Source organism: Stegastes partitus, unplaced genomic scaffold, assembly GCF_000690725.1.
Source record: "Stegastes partitus isolate 25-593 unplaced genomic scaffold, Stegastes_partitus-1.0.2 Scaffold1286, whole genome shotgun sequence".
Classification (NCBI taxonomy): domain Eukaryota; kingdom Metazoa; phylum Chordata; class Actinopteri; family Pomacentridae; genus Stegastes; species Stegastes partitus.
This window is the reverse complement of record NW_007579017.1, coordinates 177375-202107: the sequence shown is the minus strand read 5'-3', so window position 1 is coordinate 202107 and position 24733 is coordinate 177375. Positions and strand designations below refer to the sequence as shown.

Below are 24733 nucleotides of genomic sequence, written 5' to 3'. Positions count from 1 at the left end.
TTGAAGACGTTCATATGGATCCTGCTGCTGTCTGATACTGCATTTATTTAATCAACTTAGAGGAAAGACTCCTACAAACAGCTGGAAGCAACAAACTAAACTTCACAATGTTTTGTGGGGAAAAAATGGTGAGTATCTTAAGTTTAAGCTATGGTATTATGGATATTTCAGTTTGCAGCCTAAGAGATGTGACGATTTAGAGCAAACTGAAAGAGAAATGTGTGCTTTTGCTCTCTGTCCAACTCCAAATACACTGCTTGGGCGTAACTATCTGTTTGATTGACCAAGGTTGAGATTGAAGCTGCCACGTCCAGTTGCCATCAGATTAACAAAAAGGGGCTTTCTGTCTGAAAGGGGTCAAACTATTCACATCACTCACCTTGATTTTGGCTATCAGGGCGTTGATGGCGGCCTCCAGCTCCTGGACCTGCTTGCTCATCTCCTTCTTGCCCTCCTTCAGCCCGGCCACCACCTCGTTGAAGCGGTCCATCCTCTTCTGCAGGTGACGCACTTTGACAAGACCATCGATCCTAAAAGACAAAACACAGAAACTTCATCAAAGACTGCGACTGACTTAAGACACACGAAGAGAACTGAAGAAATCAAAACAGTTCCTGCTGCCCTTCACTGGCTACTCGTGAGTTTGAAAGCTTGTATCTGCAATCTGCTGACTCCTTCTGAGGGTGATCGCTGCTTGAGATCTTCTGTCAGGGTCTTACTAACGGTTCCTAATTCTTGTCTTGTCATCTGAGCTGATCGAGCCTTTGCTGTTGAGGCCGTTCAGCTCCTTGTCTGAACATCTCAGACAGACAAACTCAGTATCAACTTTAAAATCTCTTCCTAACACGTATTTATATCACTTACCTTATTCCTAATGGATGGCAATCGCTGTGCTTATTTAAAATGATTTCATCTTGTTTATATCTTGAATTCTTTGTTACTTTTATTTTAGGTTTTAATTATGAAGCACTTTGTAACTTTGCTTTTTTGAAAGAAGCTACATAAATAAACTCTAATTTTATTGGGTAATCACGACCGATTCATTCTGCTGATGAGCTGATTTTAATTGCTTTATTGGATGCTTGTGAAAGTCTTATCCTAAGTTCTAATACATCACAACTTCTTTCTTGATTAAATCTTGAATTATTAATGTGAGTCTGCACAATAATTAGCACCTTAACTTCAAATCATAATCAAAAATAAATAAATAAATGATGACGAACACCAATATTGGTCTTTGAAATGTAGGAGTGGAAGAATAAAGCAGCAGAAAAGTATCTCAAAATCATACTGAACTATAGTAATTGAGTGAATGGAGTTAGTTTCTCTCTATTAGGACACATGTTTTTGCCTCGAGTACATAGTTTTTTATATGTATTTTCTTTAACAGGACCCTATGTTTTCATAAACTGTCACACAACCATTACTCCCACATTGATCCCTCTTGCACTGATTGTACTTTAAGGCATTTGCTTGCGTACACCATCATATCTTTTGTTTTCTCTATTTCCGATACTTGTCAGGATATGTTTTTCTTCTTTCGTGAACTGTATATGGTCTGCACCGCCCTGATCAGGCTCTCCTTGAGGGTTATTCTGAGCCTCTCCATCACTGCAGACAGTCTTGTTAGCTCCATTTCTCAGAGGTGTAATCTTTATGTCTTGTCCTCCATCAGTGGAAACGTGACTGTTGTTAATATTTTGATTCAGGTGTGAGAGTTTTATGACCGTCCGAGTACTTCAGCTATGCGTCATGTAACGCTGTCTGTGAGGAAAATTAATGGGACTCTATTAGATCCTGTGTCTGACCCACATCTTTTGGACTGGATGTTCCAGGTTTGTAAAGCAGCCTTTCTACAGCCTCAAAGCACATACCAAGATAACCAGGTTTTCTCACTTCATAAAAGCTTCCTCGGGAGCCACAGAAGACATTAAATAAGTTTTTTTTCACAGACTGAATAGAATTCTCCATGACCTGTAAACTAATCATGATGTGTAAAATTAGCAGGCGACCATTTAACCTCATTATAAGCTGGTGTTGAGCAGCTACATTGATTTAGAAGCAAGCCGCGATCTGAAGGACTTTTTATAAGGTACTAATCAGACATGTACAAGCCTTTAGATAAGACATATGTTAATGGTAAGCTTATCGTCCATACAGATGTGAAAAAAAAAATCCACATATATTCATGCATAGTTCATTAGTTCCAAAGATGATAATAAATGGCATTTAACACTGTAAGATTATCGACTACTGCATGAATTAGGCCGACTTTATTAGTTCAATGGAGTTTTTTTTTGAAGTCCCCAAAACTGGTGATACTATTACTGGTAATGCCACGTGATGCAACTTAAACTTTAACCCGACATTACCACAGTAGTTACATTTGTTTTTGTTATTATTATTATTTGTAGTAGTACTAGTAGCAATTTATTTTATATATATATATATTTTTTTTGTTGTTGTTACAAATATTCATATATATGTTTTTATGTTCTTTACATTTCTTATTTTTTATTCTCTTTGCCATCTGATCAGCTCAAATAGCAAAGAGAAATAAAAATAAATAAATAAAAAAACAAGCATATCAAACAAGAGCTCGGGTCTTAAGCGGTTAAGTTCGTAAATGTTGGATAAACATCAATTGCTGTTGAATAACCACATGATACAATGGAAATGATGTGAAAAGCTTCAGGTTGCATCATGACAAGATGTTGTGGATTAGCCTGCCACGGGGAACATTTCCTCTCAGGAAGTCAATCATTCCACTGAACAACACTGAGGTGCTCACAAAGCAAGAGTTCTGTTTGATTTCTTCAAAGCCTCCGCAAATGTTCCTTAAAAGTCCGCCTGGCTCTCTCTCGATGTGCTGTGTGTGGATTCACATGCACTCATTAACAATGATGAATAATCCACCTTTTACAGGATGAGGAATAAATGGGGTGAGGATCAGTTTGTTTCTCCAGTCTTTAGTCAGCTACAGTAGGTGGTATGTGGATCCTTGTTATAGGTAAGGGGGCTGCAAAAAAACCTCAATAAACTAATAAAAAAGGAAACTGTAAGTGCATTAGAAAGTTGTCGCACTGTGTTGTATGCTTTTGATAATAGCTTTGTAAATAAAGTTTATATGGTTTTTTTTACCTTTTTTTTTACCTTGTGCTTCTTTTTCATGTGCGTTGTGGTTTTGCATAAATCAATTTGGTAATAACTTGTTAATAGTTTATAAACACACTTATCAAAAGACAATCTACTAATACTATCTAATGTTGTGCATGAGCTAAAATATATTAACTATCTGCTGATGCTACTAATACAATGCAGTCATTAAAAAAAAGAGGCTTAAAGCAGATGCCAGTCACAGAGAGGTCCAAATTAAAAACCATTCCACCTCATTAACAGGTTAGGAAACTGTAGCAAGCAGCCGTTAAATGCTGGTAATCTTGTTTGTTGCTGTAATAAGTTCACCTACCAGTCAGCTAGGCTGCCAATAAAGCTTCATCTGCTCTGCCTGCTCCGTTGCAGAGGCCACTAATTACTCGCACAATAATCTCAATCACGGTTTGGGCTCAGACACTTGATTCAGCGTAATTAGTTTTGATGATGACTCTGTGTTTAAAGTTCCTGCTCCGGTGCATCAAATCAAGTGCTCACGACTCCTCCAACTGTCTAATAAATCCCAATCTCAGTGTCACTGCGACTGACTGCTGCAGCTGCACACTTATAATGAGGATATGTTCGCTGGTTTTGGGGTTAGAGATTAGTTTTTTGCAGTGGCTAGAAATAAGAGTAATTTTTTTCAACCAGAATTTTTTGCTTGAAATGAGCAAATTTCATTTCAGTGAACAAAATACTGTAGTTTGTGCTGTTTCCAGTATGTGCAATACATAACCGTAAGTAGAGCTTGTCTAGGACTCGACGAGGTTCTTGATAGCCAGGAACTGAAACATATTTGTGAATCCTAGCTTTATGTAATTAGCCTGATCATGTCATGCTTGTCATCTTGTCATGCTGCTTCACTAAATCTTAATTTCTGCCCGAGCTTCGCCCCCTCTCATTAACACTCCACCCGGCCCCCGTAATCACACACTCCACCAGCACACGTAAACACAATCACACAACCTGTTAGCAAGGACCAGCAGGGTGCCAGATCAGACAAAAAAATAAAAACCTGGAAGAAAAGAGGAAAAAAAAACTCTCTTTCCCACCTGCATTCTTCATCTACCCTCTCACCTGCCTCCCCTCAGGGTCCCTGTTGTTTATCGTCAAAATATCGGAGGTAATAAGCAGAGCTGCACGTGTCGCCAGGCGACTGTCTCTGAGGTAAAGTGTGTGTGTGTGTGTGTGTGTGTGTGTGTGTGTGTGTACGTGCCAGGCAGACCGACACTGCCGAGCTGTGAAAGTGGCAGATAATGGAGAAGAAGAAGAAGAGGAGGAGAAAAGATAAGGACGAAGGAGCGAGGAGGTGAATGTAATGAGGAAGGGAAGGCAGCGTGAATGGGAAGGAGGATAAGGAGGAAGCTGATACAGAGAAAAGATGGACACGAGCAAAAATAAAAGGGAAGGTTAAAATTAAAAAAGGAGCAGGCAAGAAAGAAAGACAGGCAGAGGAGAAAAGAAGCAAAGGTTGAAAGATCTGAGGACTGGAGGGAGGAAAGAGGAGAGGAAGAACATCAAGAGCAGAAGGGTGAGAGGACAGAAAGGAAGCAGAGCGATGGCAGATGGGAGGATGAAAGAAAATATAAAGAAAGGGGAGAAGTGGAGGCATTAAACAGGGAGGATGGCTGAAAAAATTATAAAAGTAAAAAGAGGTACAAGACGGGAAAGGAGCAAAAAGACAAAGAGTGGGAGGATGAAGCGATAAAGAAAGAGCAAGAAGGAATAAAAGTAGGAAGAAAGAGAAGACCCACCGAGGCTTATGCTTCTTCCTGCAGAGCCACATTCGAACCGTCTTCTGCATCTTGATACAGGCGCCGGCCCGGTACAAAATCTTGTTCTTCACTGAAAGACAAGAGGAAAGAGGGAACGAGAAAAGATGATTCATTTCCTGCAGTTTCAACCTCAGAGCTGAAGAAGAACGAGGTTGCACACGGTTACTAAAACGCTGTCCAACCTGAGCTGGGACCAGAGAGACCTTTAGATGACTTACTTTCACATACAAAATGCTGTACTTTGCAAATGAGTAAGTTTTGAGGATAAATTACTTCAACAATTCTGGGAGACTGCTAGCCAATGGGGAGGGACGATGGCTGTTTTGGTCCAAGCCTACTATCACATCACTTGATTATGTTTTTGTATTTTTTCCAGGCAAGGAGTACGCGAATAGCTTTACAGTGCGTGGTCAGTTTATCCAAATGCTCCTATTCTGAAGCCATCACTGTGATTTTCAGCAGCTAATAGTACAGTTGATGAAAGTCCGTCACCAGTTTGAGAACAGTCGTGTTCCTGCAAGATCTTTGGCAACGTACTGCAGGCTCTGATGTTCATAGTGTTATTACCTGATACAAGCACTCCTGGATGATAACATTTTTATTTCAGGGATTAAACATAATCATTTTTTTGCTGCCTGCTTGCATACAGCGTTAAAGAAATCTCCACGTTTCTCTTACCTTGTTGTTTTGATGTCAAATTCAAATGTCTAAAACAACAAAAATGTCGATTTCTCTCTATTGTGAAGACACTTTTGAAGAGGAACACTGTTTACAGAGACATCACCGCATTTCAATAAGAAATTATTTTGGCAGCGTGCTTTGAATTGTTATGCTGAAATATTCCTCTTCTGCAGACTGAGACGTCTTGTCAGCCAGTATTTTGACATTTCTACAGACACTTATGATACCCTCTACAAATGCAGCCCCGTATCATCCCACCTCCGCGTTTCACTGTCAGGACCATGCCTTCACTGTGGTGGTCCTGACCAGGTTTATGGCAAACAGTTTGGGGCACCTGGTCGAGCTGGCATGTATAGGGGTTTGAGTCCTGCTCATGACCCTTTGCTGCAGGTCCTTCCTCCATTCTTCTCCCCTGACTTTCTCGTCTCTCTCTCTGTCCTATCCAATAAGGCCAAAACAACATTTTGGAGCCCATCTGAGCCGTAGAATGTGCTCCCAGACTTTTTAAAGTGGCTTATTGTGCCCTACAAGATCATCAGTGGGTTAAAGGGACAGTGGCCATTGATAGATTTCATAACTGGTGGTACTAATCTGTACCTACAGAGAGGAGGGGCTCAATAAGAAGCTTTGATCAAAGAGTGGTGGCCTGAGGCCCTTCAGTGACATTGTCCTGGTCTAAGCCTGACTCCAGGTAGAAGACCTATTTTCTGTCCCCAAATAGAAAAAAAAATAATCCCAACTTGTAACCAGTTTACAAACTTTGTCATTATAAAAAATGTCCTGTCATCCCCCTTGATGCTCTGAATTCTATTACAGCGATTTAATTTGCACTCACACACTAACGCAGTTTACAATCTGTTATGTTTGCAGAAATTCTTGATTTTTCTACCAAGTGCTATTATTTGTGATTCAATTCCACCCCCTTTTTCCAAGTGTTTGGACAACATAGATGCGTTTTCTGTCTTGCCAATGAAGCAAGTTTGAATTGAATTGAAGTGCGAAAATTAGAGGGAGAAAAAGGAGGGAGGGAGGGAGGGGGGAGAGATGAACTGTGAAAGATAAATAGAGACAGAGATCGATAACATCGCTACTCGCTGCCAAATTCATTTCATCTTGTTATGACCTCAGAATATGTAACTTCTACACCATCAATAACAGGATGATGAATTAATGACTTTGCATTACTGGGCAGAGGACGCTGACTGCTTACAGTATGTGCATTCAAAACTAAAGCACTGCCTTTCTAAGTGCTGCTACTGTAACACTGCACACCTTGTGGACTGGAAAAATGCATTCATAGTCAATAGGACATGATGATACGCTTTAAAGACAATTGATAAAGTCAACAAAGAGCGGCAGACTGAGTGACACGATGAGGAAAGAATGAAGGGATCGACTGAGGAGGAGCAGGAAGGGAGAGAATGAATAAGCCAGAGAGAGAAATGAGCAGAATAAGAGAAAAGCAGAAGACAGATGGAGGCAGACAGAGAGAGAGGAGTGTTATGATAGCAGCCTGTAGTGACTGACACGAACTCTCCTCAGACACCGCAGTGATAAACACAAGACAGCAGACAGATACCACTCCTCCAGGAGCGCAACCCCACATTATTACCAGCAGTCTGCCTCCGCCGCACAGCCTCGCTGCTGCACACATACCGCCCATGGTTTGTTTTGCTGCTGTGCTCTGCTCCGTCCACAAGGCCTCTGGGTATTATTGTGAGCCATCTGTGCATACTGATCCGTCTCTTGTTTGCATGATCGGATTTCCAACATGTCTGCCCGCATAAAAACTGAGAGTGATAAATGTGCGGAGAGTGACGGCTGAGGTGGAACGACGGGGACGCACGTAGAACCACTTTATCCCCTACGCGCAGTTTAAGTACCCTTGTTTTAGAGCCAAGTAATCATCATCTGGTCCTGAACGCCTCTTTAACCTCTGTCTGCAGTGCCCCCTTGTGTGCAGCTGCCGACGTCAAAAACGCAATTTGTTGTCATTTTAAACACCCCTTTGGTATTTTTTAGCTCGTCTTTGCTGTCTTTGCGCTGTTAGTTGTCACCGCAATATTGCCTCTTAACCCTGTGAACCCAAAATGAAAATAGTTATCAGAGCCAGAACCCGAAAAAAACAGAAAGAATAGCTGCATTTTCAACTTTCCAACAGTCCATGAACTAATCGTGTATGACACATGGCTCTGTCTGGAAAATTAATAGAATCTAAGCCTATAATGGTGACATTTCACCAAAACCTACTACATTTATTTTGCATGTTTAATTTGGGGCTCGCAGCTAAAAGATCCCCAGTTTGTCCAGCCCCCCGTGACCCTAGTGAGGATTAAGCGGTGTATAGATACTGGATGGATGGTGGATGGACAGATAATGAATGGATGTTTAATTTGAAAATTCCCCTAAAATAAAGTGTTTGCTGAAAACTCCTTGGTAACTACGAAGCCAATACTGCTTCAGTCAGGACCAACCGTCACAAAATGAAGGAACATTTTGGTTGAACTGGGATGAACTGCAGGCTGTGCTGACACAGAACAGAAAGGTGACAGGTATGGAACCAAATTAAAAATGTAATTAGTAAAATACCCCAAAGAATGTACACTTCCAATTTTTCTACTATTGCTAACACCGGTAGACACTTGAAAAAGGGTTGGACATGGTAATCCCAGGTTTTTAATTTGTTCGTAAAATAAGTAATCAAATGATTTTTTTGCGATTTACTGAATTATGATTTTGCCATATTGCATAAAAGATGTGTTTGTGTTCTCTCTCCTTGTAGCTTGTTTCATTTCTAGAGAGATGCAGGACTTTAAAATGCAGTGAAAGATTAGCTCACTGAGTAAAAATGTGAAGGAGAAATAGCTGCTTGGGGACGATGGAAATACATAACGTCCTCCTGTGTGCACTATTTAACTATTTTCTGCAGAGGCCCCTGCCGTGTGGATGCTTGTTTACACGTGACACAAGTTGCACATTAACCAAAATGAATGTCATACAAGTTTAGAAGTGCTATTGTTGTTTTGTCATTAAAGCATCGTCTAAACCCCCTTGTAGATTTTATTACAACCTAGTGCACACTAAATAAAGCATTTAAAACTCCTTCAACATCTTCTTTTACCACCAAAAGATAATTTACAATCACAGTAAAAACATTTTTTAAAAACTGTTTTCACCCTGAATATACACCATTAACATATTTTCCATTAATTTTTTTCAGCCTAAAAATGTATATTCAATGTCCTACATTTCCATGCAGATAAATAAATACATAAAGTAAAAAATGCTGATACATTTAATGGTGTCTAAAACTGCCGCAGCCATTTCTGTGATGTTTACATGAGAAGTTAATGAATTAGAGGATTTTTAAAACTCTGGCAAAAATAGACAGACCGGGTTTACGCTCTGTGCGATCACAGTAATTGCTGCAAACAACACGACACGGCTGATAGTTTGGCTGTTCAAGGTCTAATCTGGTTTATTTCATTACGCATTTTTGAGGCGTATTCGCCTTTTACAGCTGAAGGGAGACAAGAAAGGGAAAAGAAAGATGGGATGACGCGCAGCCAAGTGAGTCAAACTCGGGTCGCTGATCCAAGGTTTCGGCCGCAGCACACGGTGCTTTGGACTTTTGTTGGGTTATTTTCAAATAAAAAATATTATATCAAGACAATTCTCTGCATCATGTGTCACACACAGAGGAGCAGGCAGCCTGGCTAGAGAGTGGTAAATAGTGGATAAATAAAGCAAGTATTTGCAAAAGTAGTGCCTCTGAAAAAGCTCAGTGAATCAAGGAAGGCAGTTGCTTTGAGGAAATATGACCTTGAGTTGTAAGACTTCAGCTCTGTGTCCAGTGGTAACAAAACAACTGCTGGTGCTCATTCATCAGCCGACAGTGACTTTATAACTCAGAGAGAATATAAAGTCATTATTTGGGGTGGGGTTTCTTTTTGGCTTTTCAGCTGTAAACACTTTTACTATCTGGTGTAGATCTTACTGACAGTTATGAATGCACACATTCCATCACTTTCATCCTGAGTCCAATCAATACCCTGAGAGTCCAATCAATACCCTGAGGGCGTTTTCTTGGTGTGATGCTGCTTACGTTTGATGACGGACAGAGCGCACCACTGGACCTTCTTCCAGCGGCTGTGGATGAGCCACTTGTTGACCTTCTTCACCAGCTCTGCCAGGTGATCTGGATCCGACTTCATGATCTGGTCAAACTCTGCAAACTGGACAGAGATGAGAGACACGTGTGGTCAGAGCTGTGATTTTACACCTGAAACAAAATGTATTTTTATCTCGGAGTAATTCAAGGATGAGTCAGGCTCCATTTGTTTGTGACCAGAACCCAACAAATCTTGATCCTCTAATAAAAACATATCAGTGTTGGACTGGGCTACGTGTTCTTCTTTTGTTGAAAACCTTCTTAGGTAATAAAATAAAAAATATATTTTCATTTTGTGGACTTTCTATACATCTTCATATCGTTATGTGTACTTGAGGCAGTGTGGAACTTTATTTATTTATCAATTTATCAATCAATTATCAATTTATTGTCCTTGCACATGTCACAAGTACAGAGCAACGGAAAGAACAGTTACATCCCGTCCAAGAAATATATAAAGACAGTCGCTAACTTTATTTATTTATTGCCTAATACAAACATTAAAACACCTATAAAGTCGCACTGATATACAACAATGTCTGCAATGCAACCAGATCCATCAGAGGAAGATAAATTGGTTGGACAAAATCTCTGACGGTGACAGATTTTCATTATCCAACGGCATACGTCATCACAGCACCAAATCCTAACGTTTTAGACTCAACGACTGTCAAAGCAAATACAGCGAGGCCAAAGGCAGAGAGGTATGTATTTATTTGAGCCGCAGTGAATTTAGTTTTCTCTTATTCATTCAAGTATATTTAAATAGGACAGCGGTGATGTGAATGTTGAGGCCCTGGGTCTGATCAGAAGGTCGGGGCTTCGAGCGCCACTGCTGCCAACTGCCGCTGTTGGGCCCTTGAAAAAGGCCCTCAACAATATTTGCTCCAGGGGCACCTTATCATGGCTGCCCCTGTGCTTTGACCCCAACTGGGACATGAGAAAAGAGAATTTCATGGTGCTGAAATGAATTAGGGACAAATGAAGGCTTGTTTTTTTTTTTTCCTGCCTCTTCTTTTATAACAACGCCAAGGGTCATATCACGCTGCTGAAAGCTTTCTAACACTTAGTGCTCCTGATTTGAAAGTCTGCTGAGAGCTGCTCCGTGACAGTGCACCCGACATTTGTTGTTGTGTTGTGTCCTCCCGAAACCTCTGATTTCCAGACTTTGAGAGTCTGCTGCTGCTGCTGCTGCCTTAATAATGAAAGAAACTGCTGAATTCACTGTTATTTTCTCAGCGCCTGCATGTCCTCATTGTCTGTTTATAAAGGCTTGATTTCTAACAACACAAAGTGCGTCGGGCTCTCGTGTTTCAAGAGTCCGAAGCCTCACGGCATCACATTAACAGCTAGATGGCCTCTGAGCAGTTTGAAAAAGATTACTAGGACTGGCCTCAGTATACACACCGTCATCCAGGGATGACACGATAGCTAAAGCCTAAAACTTACTTTACACCATCCTACATTTTCTAAACCTAGAAATCCTGAACATTTATGGCTCCTTGCAGGTGAAAACACTTATTTACATGTGATATTGTGCCTACATTGGAGGGCACTGTTGCCATCTGATCCTGCAGTGAGAAGACTAATGAGTGCAGCTGACAGAGGACTCAAGTATTTATTTATTCCTCTGAGGTAAATCTATGCTGTCAGAGTAACAGTTTGTCCTGCACGCTGTGTACCGAGGTCTTCTGAAACAAACACATGAACTTCCATAAAGTCCCTGTTGGAAACCACATGTCGAAACCAAATGTGATGAATTATTCATCTGGTGGAGAAATAAAAACCCCCATCTGTTGGCTCCGAAAATCTCATCTCACCTCACCGCAGCAGCCACAATGACTAATGCGCTTTCCCTCTGAATGTATTGTCTTTCTTTAGGGGGAACAATGCCTATATTAGCCAGCGCGAGGAGGGAATAGAGCAGGTTTTCAAAAAGTCTCACCTTCCCTGGCCGGAAAAACACTCTGGTCAGGCCGAACTTGTAGTCATTCTCATTCAGTCCCAGGGCTTTGAACAAAGCCTGCAACACAAATACACAGACTAAGCATGGAAATATGGCTCCATTAAAATGATAATAAGAGCGCGGGGCCACAGCTGAGGCTGAGAGGACTGACCTTGCAGAAGAGGCGAGGGTCGAGGCGGGTGAGTTTGGGAGGCATGTAGCTCTGGTACATGTTGTAGAGCTCGTGGAAGGGAGCTCTGGAGGGGAAGCCGCCCTGCATCAAGTCCAGCACGGACACCATACCTGCAGAAAGAGCCACAGAGAGGGGAGCTCAATAGACACAACAGTATGAGGTCCACTATTTAGTTTAATAATCAGGTCAGCAACATGGTGAAATGTCCTCTACAGTAGTTTTTCTTACATCTTGGACTGGGTGTCAAATTTTCAGCAGGTATCAAACGCTAAAGGATCAAAAGATGGCATCAAATGTCAGATTTAAGTCCTTGTATTCTTTCAGACAGTTCCAAACTCAAGTCCAAACTTTGTCAGTTTTTGAGCAACCATTCCGATTAGCACGGCAGCATGGTCTTTCTGTTTGGAGTTTACTTTCTCTCTCTGTTTCTACAGGTGTTTCCTTCTACAGTCCAAAAACATGCATTTCAGGTTGACTGGTGATTCTAAATTGGCTGCTGCTGCTAATGTGGGTGTATACGGTTGTCTGTCTGTTCGTGTTAGCCCTGCGATGGCCTGGTGTGCCCCTCGAGTCTGTCCAAGCCCAGCTACAAGCGCAGATAAGGTTGATGAGAATGTCATTATTATTTATTCATACATTAATATCGGACAAATTGAACCTTTTGGCCTGATAATGATACAAGATTACAAGTGAGAAAATACTAAAAGTGTCCGCGATTCACCCTAAAGAAAGCATGAATATATGAAGTACATCTTCATCCAGAGTGAGCCTCTCACTCTGATCCACAAATGTCAACCTGATTGCGTTGTTAAGGGAAAGTCAGAGCAACATAAAAGTCCATAAGAATCATGATCTGGGTTTTATGAATGTTTGTACCAAAGTCTGAGTCAATACATCGATGAGGACATTTCAGCATATAACTGTAAAGTCTGGTCTGTCGATGGCACTGGAAAAAAGGGATCACCATAACAGTTACAACTTCATCTCTGGGAATGTCTGAAACGAACAGTTGTATAGATATTTCACACAGAGCATCCAGCGTGCTTTAGTTATTTCTGTCTGAAGTATTAAAGTGGTGGCCCAGCCAAGCAACATTTCAGTCTAAAAACTGACTAACAGGCACCTTTAAACCCAAGAACACACCAGTGGGTTTGAAAAGGCATGTCATTTTGTAAAAACACCATTAATCACAGCCAGAATATTGTAAGCACTGAAAAAAAACTGTCAGACGTTAAACTTTCAGGTGATCCTTGAACTTTTTGAGACTTCCAGTTGAGCCGAGACAATTAGCCAATCTAAGCTTCAAATATGACAAAAACGCAGTCGTTATTCAGCTGAACTGCAGGCTGTGTTCACGCAGAGCAGAGAGGAGACAAATATGTGAACCAATTGGGAATGCAAGTTGTAAAATATCAATAGTATGGAGAGTTGCATTTTTTTCCCCAACTACTAGAAACACCACTGGGCATTTAAAAAAAAAAATCTAATTGTTAATTATATGTTTTTGCAATATTTATAATTTAAGGCATGATAACTTTCCTATACTGCACAGAAGACATTGTCAACTTCCCTCTACGTCTAGTCGTCATGGTTGTGTTGCTCCCATGAACATGCAGGACTTTTTATCACAGTGAGCGAAAATGTGAAAGAAACAAAAAAACACCAAGAGACTGCTTAAGGTTCAGACTGTTTATGGATTCTACTATGAAAGAATGATATGAAAGATTGCTTAAATATCAGTACACAAAGGCAGGGAAAACCCCTCCACATCCAGGCCCACTGACACACACAGACGAGAGCTCACACTGACCCTAAATACTACAGATCCAAATGATGCACCTTGGAAAGCAGACTGACTTTGGAAGAATTAAATCAAAGCCCAGCTGAAAAGCTGAGTCATATTTGGCTGCATGCCTATTAGCATAATTTTTCCGCCTTTCTTGCACAACTTTGTGACCCTTTTTGTCTGTTCTGACTGTGTTTATGCTGTCAGGACTTTCCAGACTGTTCCGCCTGACACATTACATTAATTTGTTTATTCAGACCCCCTGTAAACACAGATGATTGGCCATCTTTGAAGCATTGTTAGTCGCCTCATTTTGCTTTGAAACCTCAAATCAAAGGGCTCATTTTCAAACCTCTTTCACAGCGGACACATGCTGCTAATTGCCATTTATTCATCCTCGCAGCTGGATTTTCTAACTGTCCTTAAGTCGCTTTCGAGCTTATGACCTCTATCCAGTGTTATCTCATTCATCCCCTCCACAATAAATAAAGTACACTCGGCCTCACACAATTAGATAAATACAATCACAGCACGCAATGTACGGAGTGTTAAATAAAGCTTCTGTATCTGGAATCTGACAAAAGGGCTAAAATTGCAGATTGATGTGTGCGGATGCATCAGGACACACCGCTAATGACTGCATGTGGAATTTAAAGGTCACTATTTTGTCTTTTGTGTTTGTCAAATATGAGCAAAATAATGGCCTTAGATGGGCTCTTGGAAAACATCGGTGGCAGCAACTTGACGATTTCATTGTAAGCACCACAAAGTTGACTGAAAGCGTTTCATTTTCCAGAATGAATGAATGAACAAATGAATTTTCTTTAACGCAGCATTTTTTACAGTAGAAGATGTGGAGTTGATTCAGTAGATTCACAGGATTTGAGCAAAGTGATTTCCATGTTTTGTTATAGTAGTTATTCTTGCCTTTACTTTATCTTAAAAAATTATTTATTATAAGACCAACTCATAGACTAGACAGGACATGGCATTAAAAACATGTCCCCCTATAAAACTAGAAGCCCTCAGCAGAGGGACATAGCTGCCCAATGTATGCATGTTTACCTGATTGTGTGTTTCACTGTGCGCCTACTTGAGGAGGAACTTGCCTTGAGTTTGCCATAAAATGATTCATAATGTAGAGCTTAGTCTGTCATGTAACACAGATATTTTACATGGAGGGGAAGCGTTTTGCTGGAATTTACGCCTACGGCACCGAAGACTTATGGCCTTGAGTTTGACCTTGACCTTTCATCCGAGGTCAAACGTCACATCACCAACATGGGTTCCTTTGATTGTAAAAAGAAACTGTGTGTTTTTGTTACACCTTTTCCAAGTTATAATGGATTTAACATTTGGGATGATTTACGACCATCAGTGTGACCTTGACTTTTGTCTCAAGGTCACATGTTACATCACCAGTTTATAGGCCTCGAATGTCGTCCTAAGTTAGTATACTAAACTTGTGTCTTTTTCTGCATTTTCAGTCATACAGAGGTGTTTTTGGAAAATGCAACATTGGACCTTTGTAGCAGTCACCAATGCATGTATTGAACCCAAAATCTAGTCACTCCGAGAAGGGACCATACCGAGGTCATATATGAAGTTTCAGGTTCAAACTCCTCTCGATTATTCTATAGATGCCCATCGATGAGTAACTATAACAACGACTGTGTTTGTTTTGTGATTATGTTTCAAGTAAAACAACACATGAACCAGGATGTCCTCATGAACCTGACAGTGAAGGTGACAAAATCGCATTGTGTGTGTTAATTACAAAGTTATAATCAGTCAGGAGTGGGAGTGGTTTTAAATATTAATGGCTAATTACTGTCTGCGTGGATTAAAGTGCACAAGAAGCCTAATTATCATTTACAATAATTTGCTACATGGTTACAATCTGGTAGCTAGCTCATTAAAATTCTAATTAAGGTCAGAGCATATGATGGAATGGTGGCGCTACAATGTGCCAGAGACCACCAACTTTGGGCTTCAACGTCCCCTTGAGACCCCCAAACCGGTGTTTTCATCCTCCTGGGCGGCTCTTCAATACCCTTGTGGAAAGTCCTGCTTCGATTATGTCCTGAGCATTAACATGGGAAGCATGTAAAGACATGCGTGTCTTATTAATGAGACGAGGAGAAGAAACGTGGAGAGCACTTCATTCCACTGAAGGACCTTCTCCGCCTCCTGCCCCTCGATAACAGAGCTTCTCTCTTGTGTATTCAGATAAAGCAGGAACTTGTAGAGCGCCGGCCTCGAGCTGCACATAACTCATATCAGGCTGCCATTTGTAATTGCTGCACAGTTTCCCAAAGGAAATGGTATAGGAAAAAAAAAAAATCTTGATATCATATTTAATTAAGACTTCACCCTTCACAGTTACATCAAGGCAATTTTCCAACGTGTGGATTTTCACCTCGGAGCCCTTTTGGGGAGTCTGTACGAACAACTGATCCATGAATGTGTTTGAAAAGACAAAAAAAAAAAAAACTGTAACTTCACTGCTGGAAAGATTCAACTTGTTCAAGCCTAGTGGTCATGTGAACTGGAGTTCCTGAACATTTTTATCCTAGTATTAGTCTCCCTCCACTGGTTTCTTGTAAAACCACTCATGGTTATTAAATCCTGCTTCTAACTTACGAGGTATTACACAGCTTCAATATGTCTCTGATTTACTTAAGCTCTCTAAGCCTGTCTGTGCTTTCTGCTCACAGAAACGAGCTCAGGTCAGAGAATCCTGCCCCCGTCTCAGGTAAGATTAAATCTACATTTCGTTTTTCTGTTTTAAACTTCAATGGAAAAGTTCTTTCTGGTGTTGCCGAACATCCCATTTTGGGCCTGACCGTGTCATGTTGGTACACAGAGGTCTCCCACGTCTATTCCAAACTATCAACGCTTCGATTCCCAGTCCAATAAAACTGATAAAGAGCTCGGCTGGGTGCAGTATCTGAACATCGAGCTTGTGTGGATGAAAGCAAAATCTCTGAGGATATTAAACCTGAGCTCATAATTTCTTTTCCTACAAACCTGGGGCAGGGGAGGGGAGTATCTCTCATGGGTTGTTTTTTTTTTTTTTTTCTTTTTTGCTTTGGGCAAAGGGGAAAGTTGAAGAAAGCAGAGTCACATGCACAAAGAAGGCACACACACAGAGTCAAGGGCACTGGACACTGTAAATGAGCAAACAGTTAAGATTAAAATGGTGGAGTATTATTTAAATCAACTTTGCACTTAATCATTGAAATCTATTTTTTATTCCTTTATTACAATGAATATTCACTTTGAAACTTTTAGAATGAAATAATACATACATTATAGCTTAACACCTTTAAAAAAAAAAATCATTATTTATTGCTTTATTTAAAGTTTTTAAATTCAAGACGTTCACCTTAAATCAAGATTTGAATGTTACACGTCCTTTTGCAGTGGTGTCTTTACACTGGCCTCATCCTGAACAAACACCTCCTCCACCATTTCTCAACGCTGCCTTTTGTCTAACATTATGTCCGCTTTGTGGTCTCCTCCTGGAGCTTCGTGTCCCTCCAGCTCGCAGCAATCATCGCTTTAAACCTTGCTGGGCGATTTATTTATTTAACTATTTTCTGGACAGAGTTTGTGCACTGATGTGTCGGCTCCGTGTTTGTATTTGTGAGCTGTGAGGCGTGTAGGTTATGGAATAGCAACAAAAGGGCCATTTCTTCCCTGAGTTTGCCCTTAAGGCAGCACTTCTCCCCAGATTTGATGGAGTTTTACAGGGTGTTGCCTGGAACGAGGCTTTGCCTTAAAGGCTAAAGTCTGGGAACAGACGTCTCAGTGTGCAGAAAACACCACAAAGTACCTGGAAGACTGGAGCATTATTGACTCCAGCTTTGCTCTGCGAGATGTCCACTGATGCATATCTGTAGCTGTGCTAAAGTCAGCTTAAATCTTCTGCACAGAGATGGATATATGCACCACTACAGCTCCGTCTTTGTCAGACTGGTGAATGGATTGATAAAAACACCATCACCTGGCAAATTTGTTTATTCTTCAATACGTGGTCGCCGTATTTCTGTAGTTTTCTGTTGCCTTAATGAATGTTGGATTGTTGGCATGTTCTTGTTCACTTTATTAGTGATGGGATTTCTAGTCTCATAACTGCCAAGACGAATGAAAGGTTCTTCTGTTTGGATGGAGCATCATTCCTGTCCTCAAAACTCACCTGAATAATCCACATTTAATCATTCTCTGATACCTCAGCCAACCGTACAGGCAGATGGAGGCTGTAGGATACCGATGAAAGCTCCAGAACAAGTGGGTAAGTTGGTGGACTTTCACTTCCGATTGCTTTGTCAGTTTTTCGTTTTTTTTAAATTAGTTTGAAAGTATTTTTCTGCCTGTGTTCTACATGTTTAATCATGCAGACACATTTTTCCTAAAATCACTGCAGTAAACCCTTGGTGCTTTATTGCAGGTGCATTTTAGAAACAAGTCGTGCTTGTTCATTGTAAATGTTTTGAACAGTGAGTCACTGCAGAGGCGCTCCATCTCCGCTTGTCCTTGATTCTACATCTTCCTGTTTGTTAAAAAGGTTTACTGACATTTTGCATCTATTTGCAGTTTATCTTCTTGCCTGCGTGGAAAAACCGTTGTTTTTTAAACAGGATGAACAGGATGTAGTGACGGCAGCTGTGTTAAATGCACTGAAGGGAAAGATAATAAGAGTTGAGGGAAGCCTAGCAGAAGTTCAAGATTGTATAAATAAAGATGGATGTAGCAACCTGCTCTGCAAAGTGAAGCCGATGCAGAATGTCTTCAAGTGCAGTACCAGTGAACGCCACTAGGTGCTGGCTGTAACAAGCTCAAGCTCCCAAAGACTCCCATTCAAAAATAACTGCAAAAAAGCGAAGTCTGTACATTTTCTCTACAGGTGATTATGTTGTGTTATGTATTATGTTAAATTCACTTATTTTGATCAGTGTTCTGTTCCATCATAAAATAATTTGATATTTAAATAGAAACAAGGCCTCCAATGAATGACTTTGGCTTTGTAAAATACTGTCTGTAATGATGGTGTGGACATTGTTGACAGAGTGAGCCTGTTTTTTTTACCATTAACGTAATTTTATTTTTTCATTTTTCCTGTGATTTTACCAGTTATTTGTAATTCAACAAAACAAGAAAATCTGTAAAATAAATTGTTAGAAAAAATACAGTTAAAAACTATTAAAAATGTTAATTTTTTGCAGTGTAGTTTGTTATTAACATTTCAGCTGAGATGGGGAGGACAGAAAATAAGGATGGACTTCTTTTCTAGAGGAGATAATCAGTGTTGTCTGACTTAGAACTGTTTGAGACAGTTTATACTGTAGTGGTGGATTGTAAATGGTCACCCAGACACACAAACTGTGTCAGATAATTTAGATATTACTAACACAGAAGTGCAGTGACATTTGTAATCTAAGGCTCTGCTACTGAAGTGAGAACATTGCCTTATAACACAACCTTAGTTAAGAGTACGTTGTTTGGGATGCTTGAATTGCCAAAAAGAAAATAAAAAGAAACCAAGCCCCTATCTCACTATGACGACCTCAACTATCAGTTCACCTGCCCGCCACTGACACATCTGGCTACCTTGTGGGATTTTCCACCTGGTCGGGTGCTCAGCATTTGCAGGTGGTTTAATCCCTTTTGCTACTCAACATTGAAAACTCCCAAGAGAAGGATGTGCTATCACTAACTAACTTCTTCAGAGAAGTTCTAAGCCAGATGTTTTTTTTTAAAGCTCAACCTCCTTCTTTACAACAGCAGCATCTCCACACACAGACGAGACAGCAACATGGTCAGAGTGGGGCTTCTCCTTTCAGCCTCGAGGCAGCGTTGGATACCAAAACTGTGTCTGATGTTTGTCACTGTGACTAAAACCTAATATCTTTGGTTTACTGAATTTAACTGAGCTGGTTTTACAACTTTAGACTAATCATTCAACCTATAGCTGATAATTCAACTCACATTTGTAAGGTACTAATGGAACTTGTGACAACAACTAATCCTAAAATAGGATTTTCCAAAAAGACCCATAAATGAACCCTTCAGTGAGACATTGTATTGAGTTAGTGGAACAACAGTGATGTCAGAACTGGATCTCTCTATGAGGCATAGACAGAATATCAGATGTCACGCCATGCAGGTCGAACATAAAAATCTTGGCTAGAGTCAAATGAACCAGAGTCCTGAGAAAACACAGACCTGAGCACTGCAGCTGGGAGAGAATCTGAGCTCCTTCAAACTGGTGGCTGACCATCTTCAGGTTCGGCTTAATGCAGCGAATGAAACTGGAGCCCTGGAGGAGTGAAGGAGGGGAAAGAGTGGAGGGAGAAAAGAAACAGCAGTCATTACACTAACAGCAGGAACCACAACCTGCATCAGAATTTCAAGACATCCATCACGTCTGACTCGGGACACGATGCATTGTGCGTCACAGGTAAGATAGGAACAGTAAGAGTTTGTCTTTCGTGAGATATAGAGAGCTGCATCACAGCAACTCTAATCTGTACTGCGGCTGTGGGGTTTGTAATATAAAATCATCACCGTGGACCAGGGAAAGAACAAACACTGACCGTGCTGCGCAGCTTTTCCAGGAGAATATTCAGCTGGGTCTGCAGGAAAAAAGAAGAAGAAGAAGAAGAAGTATGAACATTTGTGTTAAACAATCTGTACGATGAAAAAATGCAGATCAGAGTTGAGTAAATTAATGAGCTGAGCCAAACAATTACATTTTTGATGTTAAATTCCCAGCTTCCTTCCTGGGATTCCAAGACCCTGGTGTGCATTATTTAAAAATACAACGTGTATGGTGCAGTAACACATATACAAAACCAAAAGAAGCACTAAATAATTACTGCTACATCCTGTCAAATAATATATGCTCATGTGCCACATTTCACATAAATTATATGTTAAGTAACAGAAACAAAAAACCTGAAGTTTCCCCTGATAAAGTATGAAACATTCAGCTGACTTAATGGTTCCCAGTGGGGTCGCTCACCTAAAATACCTGTAATCACTGGTCATGCTGTGAATTTTCTTGAAAAAAAAAAACCCATCAATTTAGTTAATGTCACTCTGCAAAATCCTAAATTCTAGTAGAATGTGGAATCTTTCATTTAAAAAAAAAAAAAGAATAATTCTCCACTGGTTTTTCCACTTTCTTTCAACCACACGTTCATCATGCCCAGAGGTTGTTTTGTAGTCAAGGTGCACAAAGCACGAAAGAGTGAAAATTAAAACGTGAAATTGCACGATTTGTCACAGTAAACAGAGCTAAGAGAACGAACGACACACCTCAAGGTACATTTGTTTCACTGTTTCTTTCAATTTGTAATTCCTAATTAAATCAACCTAAAACACACAACAGGTAAGATTAATTTGTGTATATTGACTTTGCAACGACTCAAAATTCTACCAAGTAGAACAGCTCGTTTCTCTAAAACAGTCAAGCGTTTGCTCTCAGTTGCAGCACGCTTTGAGCTCACAGCAGCAGATCAGATAAGAGCTTGAGCACATGCATGATGAAGTCGAGGTGGAAATCTCCTGATCTGTTGCAATAAACAACTTCAGTGGCGGTCAGCACTCACATCTGTCCCTGATTAAGCTACGGTAAAGGAAAGTCTTTCAGTTTGGTATGCGTTAGCACAAGTCCTCCTCTACACGGATCGAGACGGATTCATTCTTTGTGTTTGTTGTGATTCACTTGGAAAAGAGCTAGGGTTGAATTTCTACAAATACAAAGTTGTACTTTCAGCACATTTTTTAAATGACTGAACTGTCATCTCAGAGTTTTCATTAAAATTGTTCGTTTTCTTTGAGTTTCTCCTCTGGGCATTTTTTAATTTTCCAATTTTTGCTTCAGAAATTGTTTAAATATCTCATTTCTTTTCAAATCACAAGTTGGTTCCAATTACAGTCAGAACTACAAACTAAAAAGCTGCTACAAGAAAAGTGTTTAAGTTTTCTTTTCCATTGAGCCCTTTCATTGCTGAGGAATCCTTAATGTTCCAACAAAAGGTGACGCCAACGTTTGCCTGTTTTCTTGACCCTTGGACTCCTTAGTGTTGGCTGCCTGTTGTATTGGTGATGCATTATTCAAGCGTACTTTAGTAAGTGACTGATGCCATGAAGAGCATCTGTGAATGTGAATATATGTAAATATAAATTTATATGTATAGTAATTAGGGTACAATGGAAGACAGATGAGGGTACAGCGACGCCAAACAGTGACAGATTGCACATAGCACAACAGCAGCGTCCTTGTTTGTCTACTAACATGTTTGGCGGACTCACAAAACCTAATCGAATTCCACAGTGATGCTCTTGGCTGACGTGATAATGTGGTAACCATGGTAACTGCCCTTTGTTCTACTGAGGCCCCATTTCCACGTAGCAAAAACGGTGATATTTCAATGCGTTTGGACCTTTGGTTTACACGTAAACAAAGTTACAGGTCACCAAAAACGATCACATCTGAGAACTTCGGCCAAAATGGAGATTTGGAAAAACTCCGTCTTTGCGTGTAGACAGAAGGAGACGGAGTTTGACGTCACAGTGTGCGACAAAAGTATCATCAGTGTCATATGTACGCGACCATGTTTACAGTTTGGCTACTGTGATAGAAATGGATTCTGTTAAAGCAGTGCTCCTTTGTACGTTTGTGCAAACGCTTTTGGCCCGATTGCATTTACATTCAGGAGTAGCTCCACTTCTCTGTCAGGCCAAACAAACGACCCTCGTGCCATTATCGTTGAAGCAACAAGAAGCAATCCGCGGCATTCGTTGCTGTGTTTTTTCCAGGATTCTGATTGGCTAGCATGGCTTTATGCTTCTCATTACACTGCCCCCTATAGGGTTGGCAGCTCATAGCAGCTCTTAACGACGTGTTTATGCGGGTTTGTGTCAACGAAATTTGTTTTGAAAACAATCTGGTGTGAACAATGTTATTTTTGAAAGCGTAGATCTGTTGTTGTAAATACCCGGCTATGTGTAAACGTGGTCTTATTCTGACACCATTATAACCAGACAGGAAGACACTCTGCAGTCTATAAGGTCACCCCCCCACAGATGGACAGCTGCAGGCTGAGAGGTGATTTAGGTGTAGTGGCAGCATTTGCTATATCGAGGTCACGTGATCAGCGTGTTACTGACATCAGAATTTGAGCTATCTAGTCTGCAACAGTTTGGGAAAGTCTCAGAAGCAGTTGGTACAGGAGCACTTCTTCTTCTATAGCTGAGGATGCACTCTGACTCCAACCTACTTACAAGTACTGGCTAATTTCAGCCCAGTGGACCAAACCTTCCTTCCTTACAGCCACTCTGCTAGCATGGCTAAAAATCGTATGACAATTTCACAACACTTCTATTTGCTTGAGTAATAAATGCAGTAATAAACCTTAAGATGTACTGATAATATTCAATGATGGACTTGCATTAGGTTTGACATAACTTCCTTTCATCTGTACCTCTGTAGTGTTGAACAGTTCTACGTTTAAAAGTATTTTGAAACTGCCTTGTTTAAGAAATTCAAGAGTCTTAACATACAGGTTCATGACATCATTTACGTCCTCTGATGGCCTTTTTAAATTGGTCCCTTTCATGTGATGTGATTGAACGACCTCGTCCTTGCTCACGGACATTTCGTAAATATGACTTGGTCAGGTCATATACTTTACGATGACTTTGTAATTCAGGTTATCTTTCAAATCCAGGCTGAATTGTCAGCGGCGTCTGGGTGAGCCTTTGGAATAGGACACCCTTGTTATGATGTATTTGGTAGACGAGTTGGGACAAAGCTACGGTGACTGGTTATAATGAAAACCTACAGGCCCGCCACGGCTCACGATTTCCCTTCATTGCTCCATCCAGGACGCAGCGTCTCCATCACCTCCATCGGCTCAGATTAATCACTGCTCATTTTCATCACGCCCCTCGCTCCTCTGGGCCCAAAGCTCTGCTCTTGTCTGCCTTCCTGGATCCTCCTGTACACCTTTTGAACCTTAATCAACTGTCGGGGTGAGCGAAACATTACAGGTAACAGAGCTCACAGGTAATAAGAACTCCATCTAGTCTGTATTGAGCAGAAATCCACTCTGAGACAAGCTCGGCACTGAAATCCTCTCAAATAACTGCAGAATGTTTTCAGTGTAATGTTCACTTGTACAACATTGTACAGACAGACAAGTTCATCTCATGCTGTCAGCGCTTGATACTTCTGTTAGTTGTTCGGTGTCGGGAAAATATCACTTTTCAGCATTTAGGTGTCAGTGGCAACCTGATATAAAATGTTTCAGAATGAATCCATACATGAGACATTCAAAGTAAAAAGCTGCCTCATGCGTCACAGGAACAAACCTCGTTTTGCACACTAAAAGTCAGCCATTTCCCAAACTGCAGCAGTCAGGATATTTAGCTTTTAATGCTTCTGGCCGCTCTTGTCATGACCTTTATATCGCACAGGTTCTGCTGATCTGGTGACCTCAGCCAGTCGAAGGTTTAGATCACGTGGAAGTTTAAAGGAACTTCACAGGTTATTACTTCTTCTGACTCTCAACGCAAGTCTGAAAGTTACTCCTCTGATGTGCAAGAAGTATCAGAAAAAAAAGAATATGACAATGTACAGAATTTTGTGTAAACAGCTCACATGCAAATTTGGACTCTTAGAGCAAGTACAGTATTTAAGCTCACAGCTGCTGGATGTTTTCTTTCCTATTTGGGGTCACTTAAGCAGGAAACTGATCTCCTATGCTCGACACATTCAATGCATTATGTATACCTACTTTTACTAGAAGGTACTTCAACAAATCTGAAAGAATTGCACAATCAATCACTGTCTATTTTAATAACTTTTAAATAAGTTTTTCCAGCAAAAATGCCAAAATTCCATGTTTTATTAGACCTTGTTGTTTTTCTTGTTTCTATTAATCTGGTTAATAAAGTGACATTTGATGGACTGTTGTTTGTTGTTGTTGTTTTTACTTTGTTTTGATGTTAAACAGTC

The 24733-nt window shown here is 40.5% G+C and overlaps 1 protein-coding gene across 1 annotated transcript in view; it reads right to left on the bottom strand.

Moving 5' to 3' along the window:
- Nucleotides 1-379: 379 nt before the first annotated feature.
- Nucleotides 380-24733, bottom strand: part of LOC103369425 (unconventional myosin-VI-like) — a gene marked incomplete at its 3' end in the record, with an annotated part of 141202 nt that continues 116848 nt past the window's right edge. The window contains exons 19-25 of the mRNA XM_008298140.1: nt 20304-20342; nt 19933-20026; nt 11898-12028; nt 11726-11803; nt 9715-9844; nt 4908-4998; nt 380-530 (exon numbers count right to left, since the gene is read on the bottom strand). Coding sequence (XP_008296362.1) covers nt 380-530; nt 4908-4998; nt 9715-9844; nt 11726-11803; nt 11898-12028; nt 19933-20026; nt 20304-20342 — 714 coding nt within the window. The remainder of the gene's footprint in view (nt 531-4907; nt 4999-9714; nt 9845-11725; nt 11804-11897; nt 12029-19932; nt 20027-20303; nt 20343-24733) is intronic.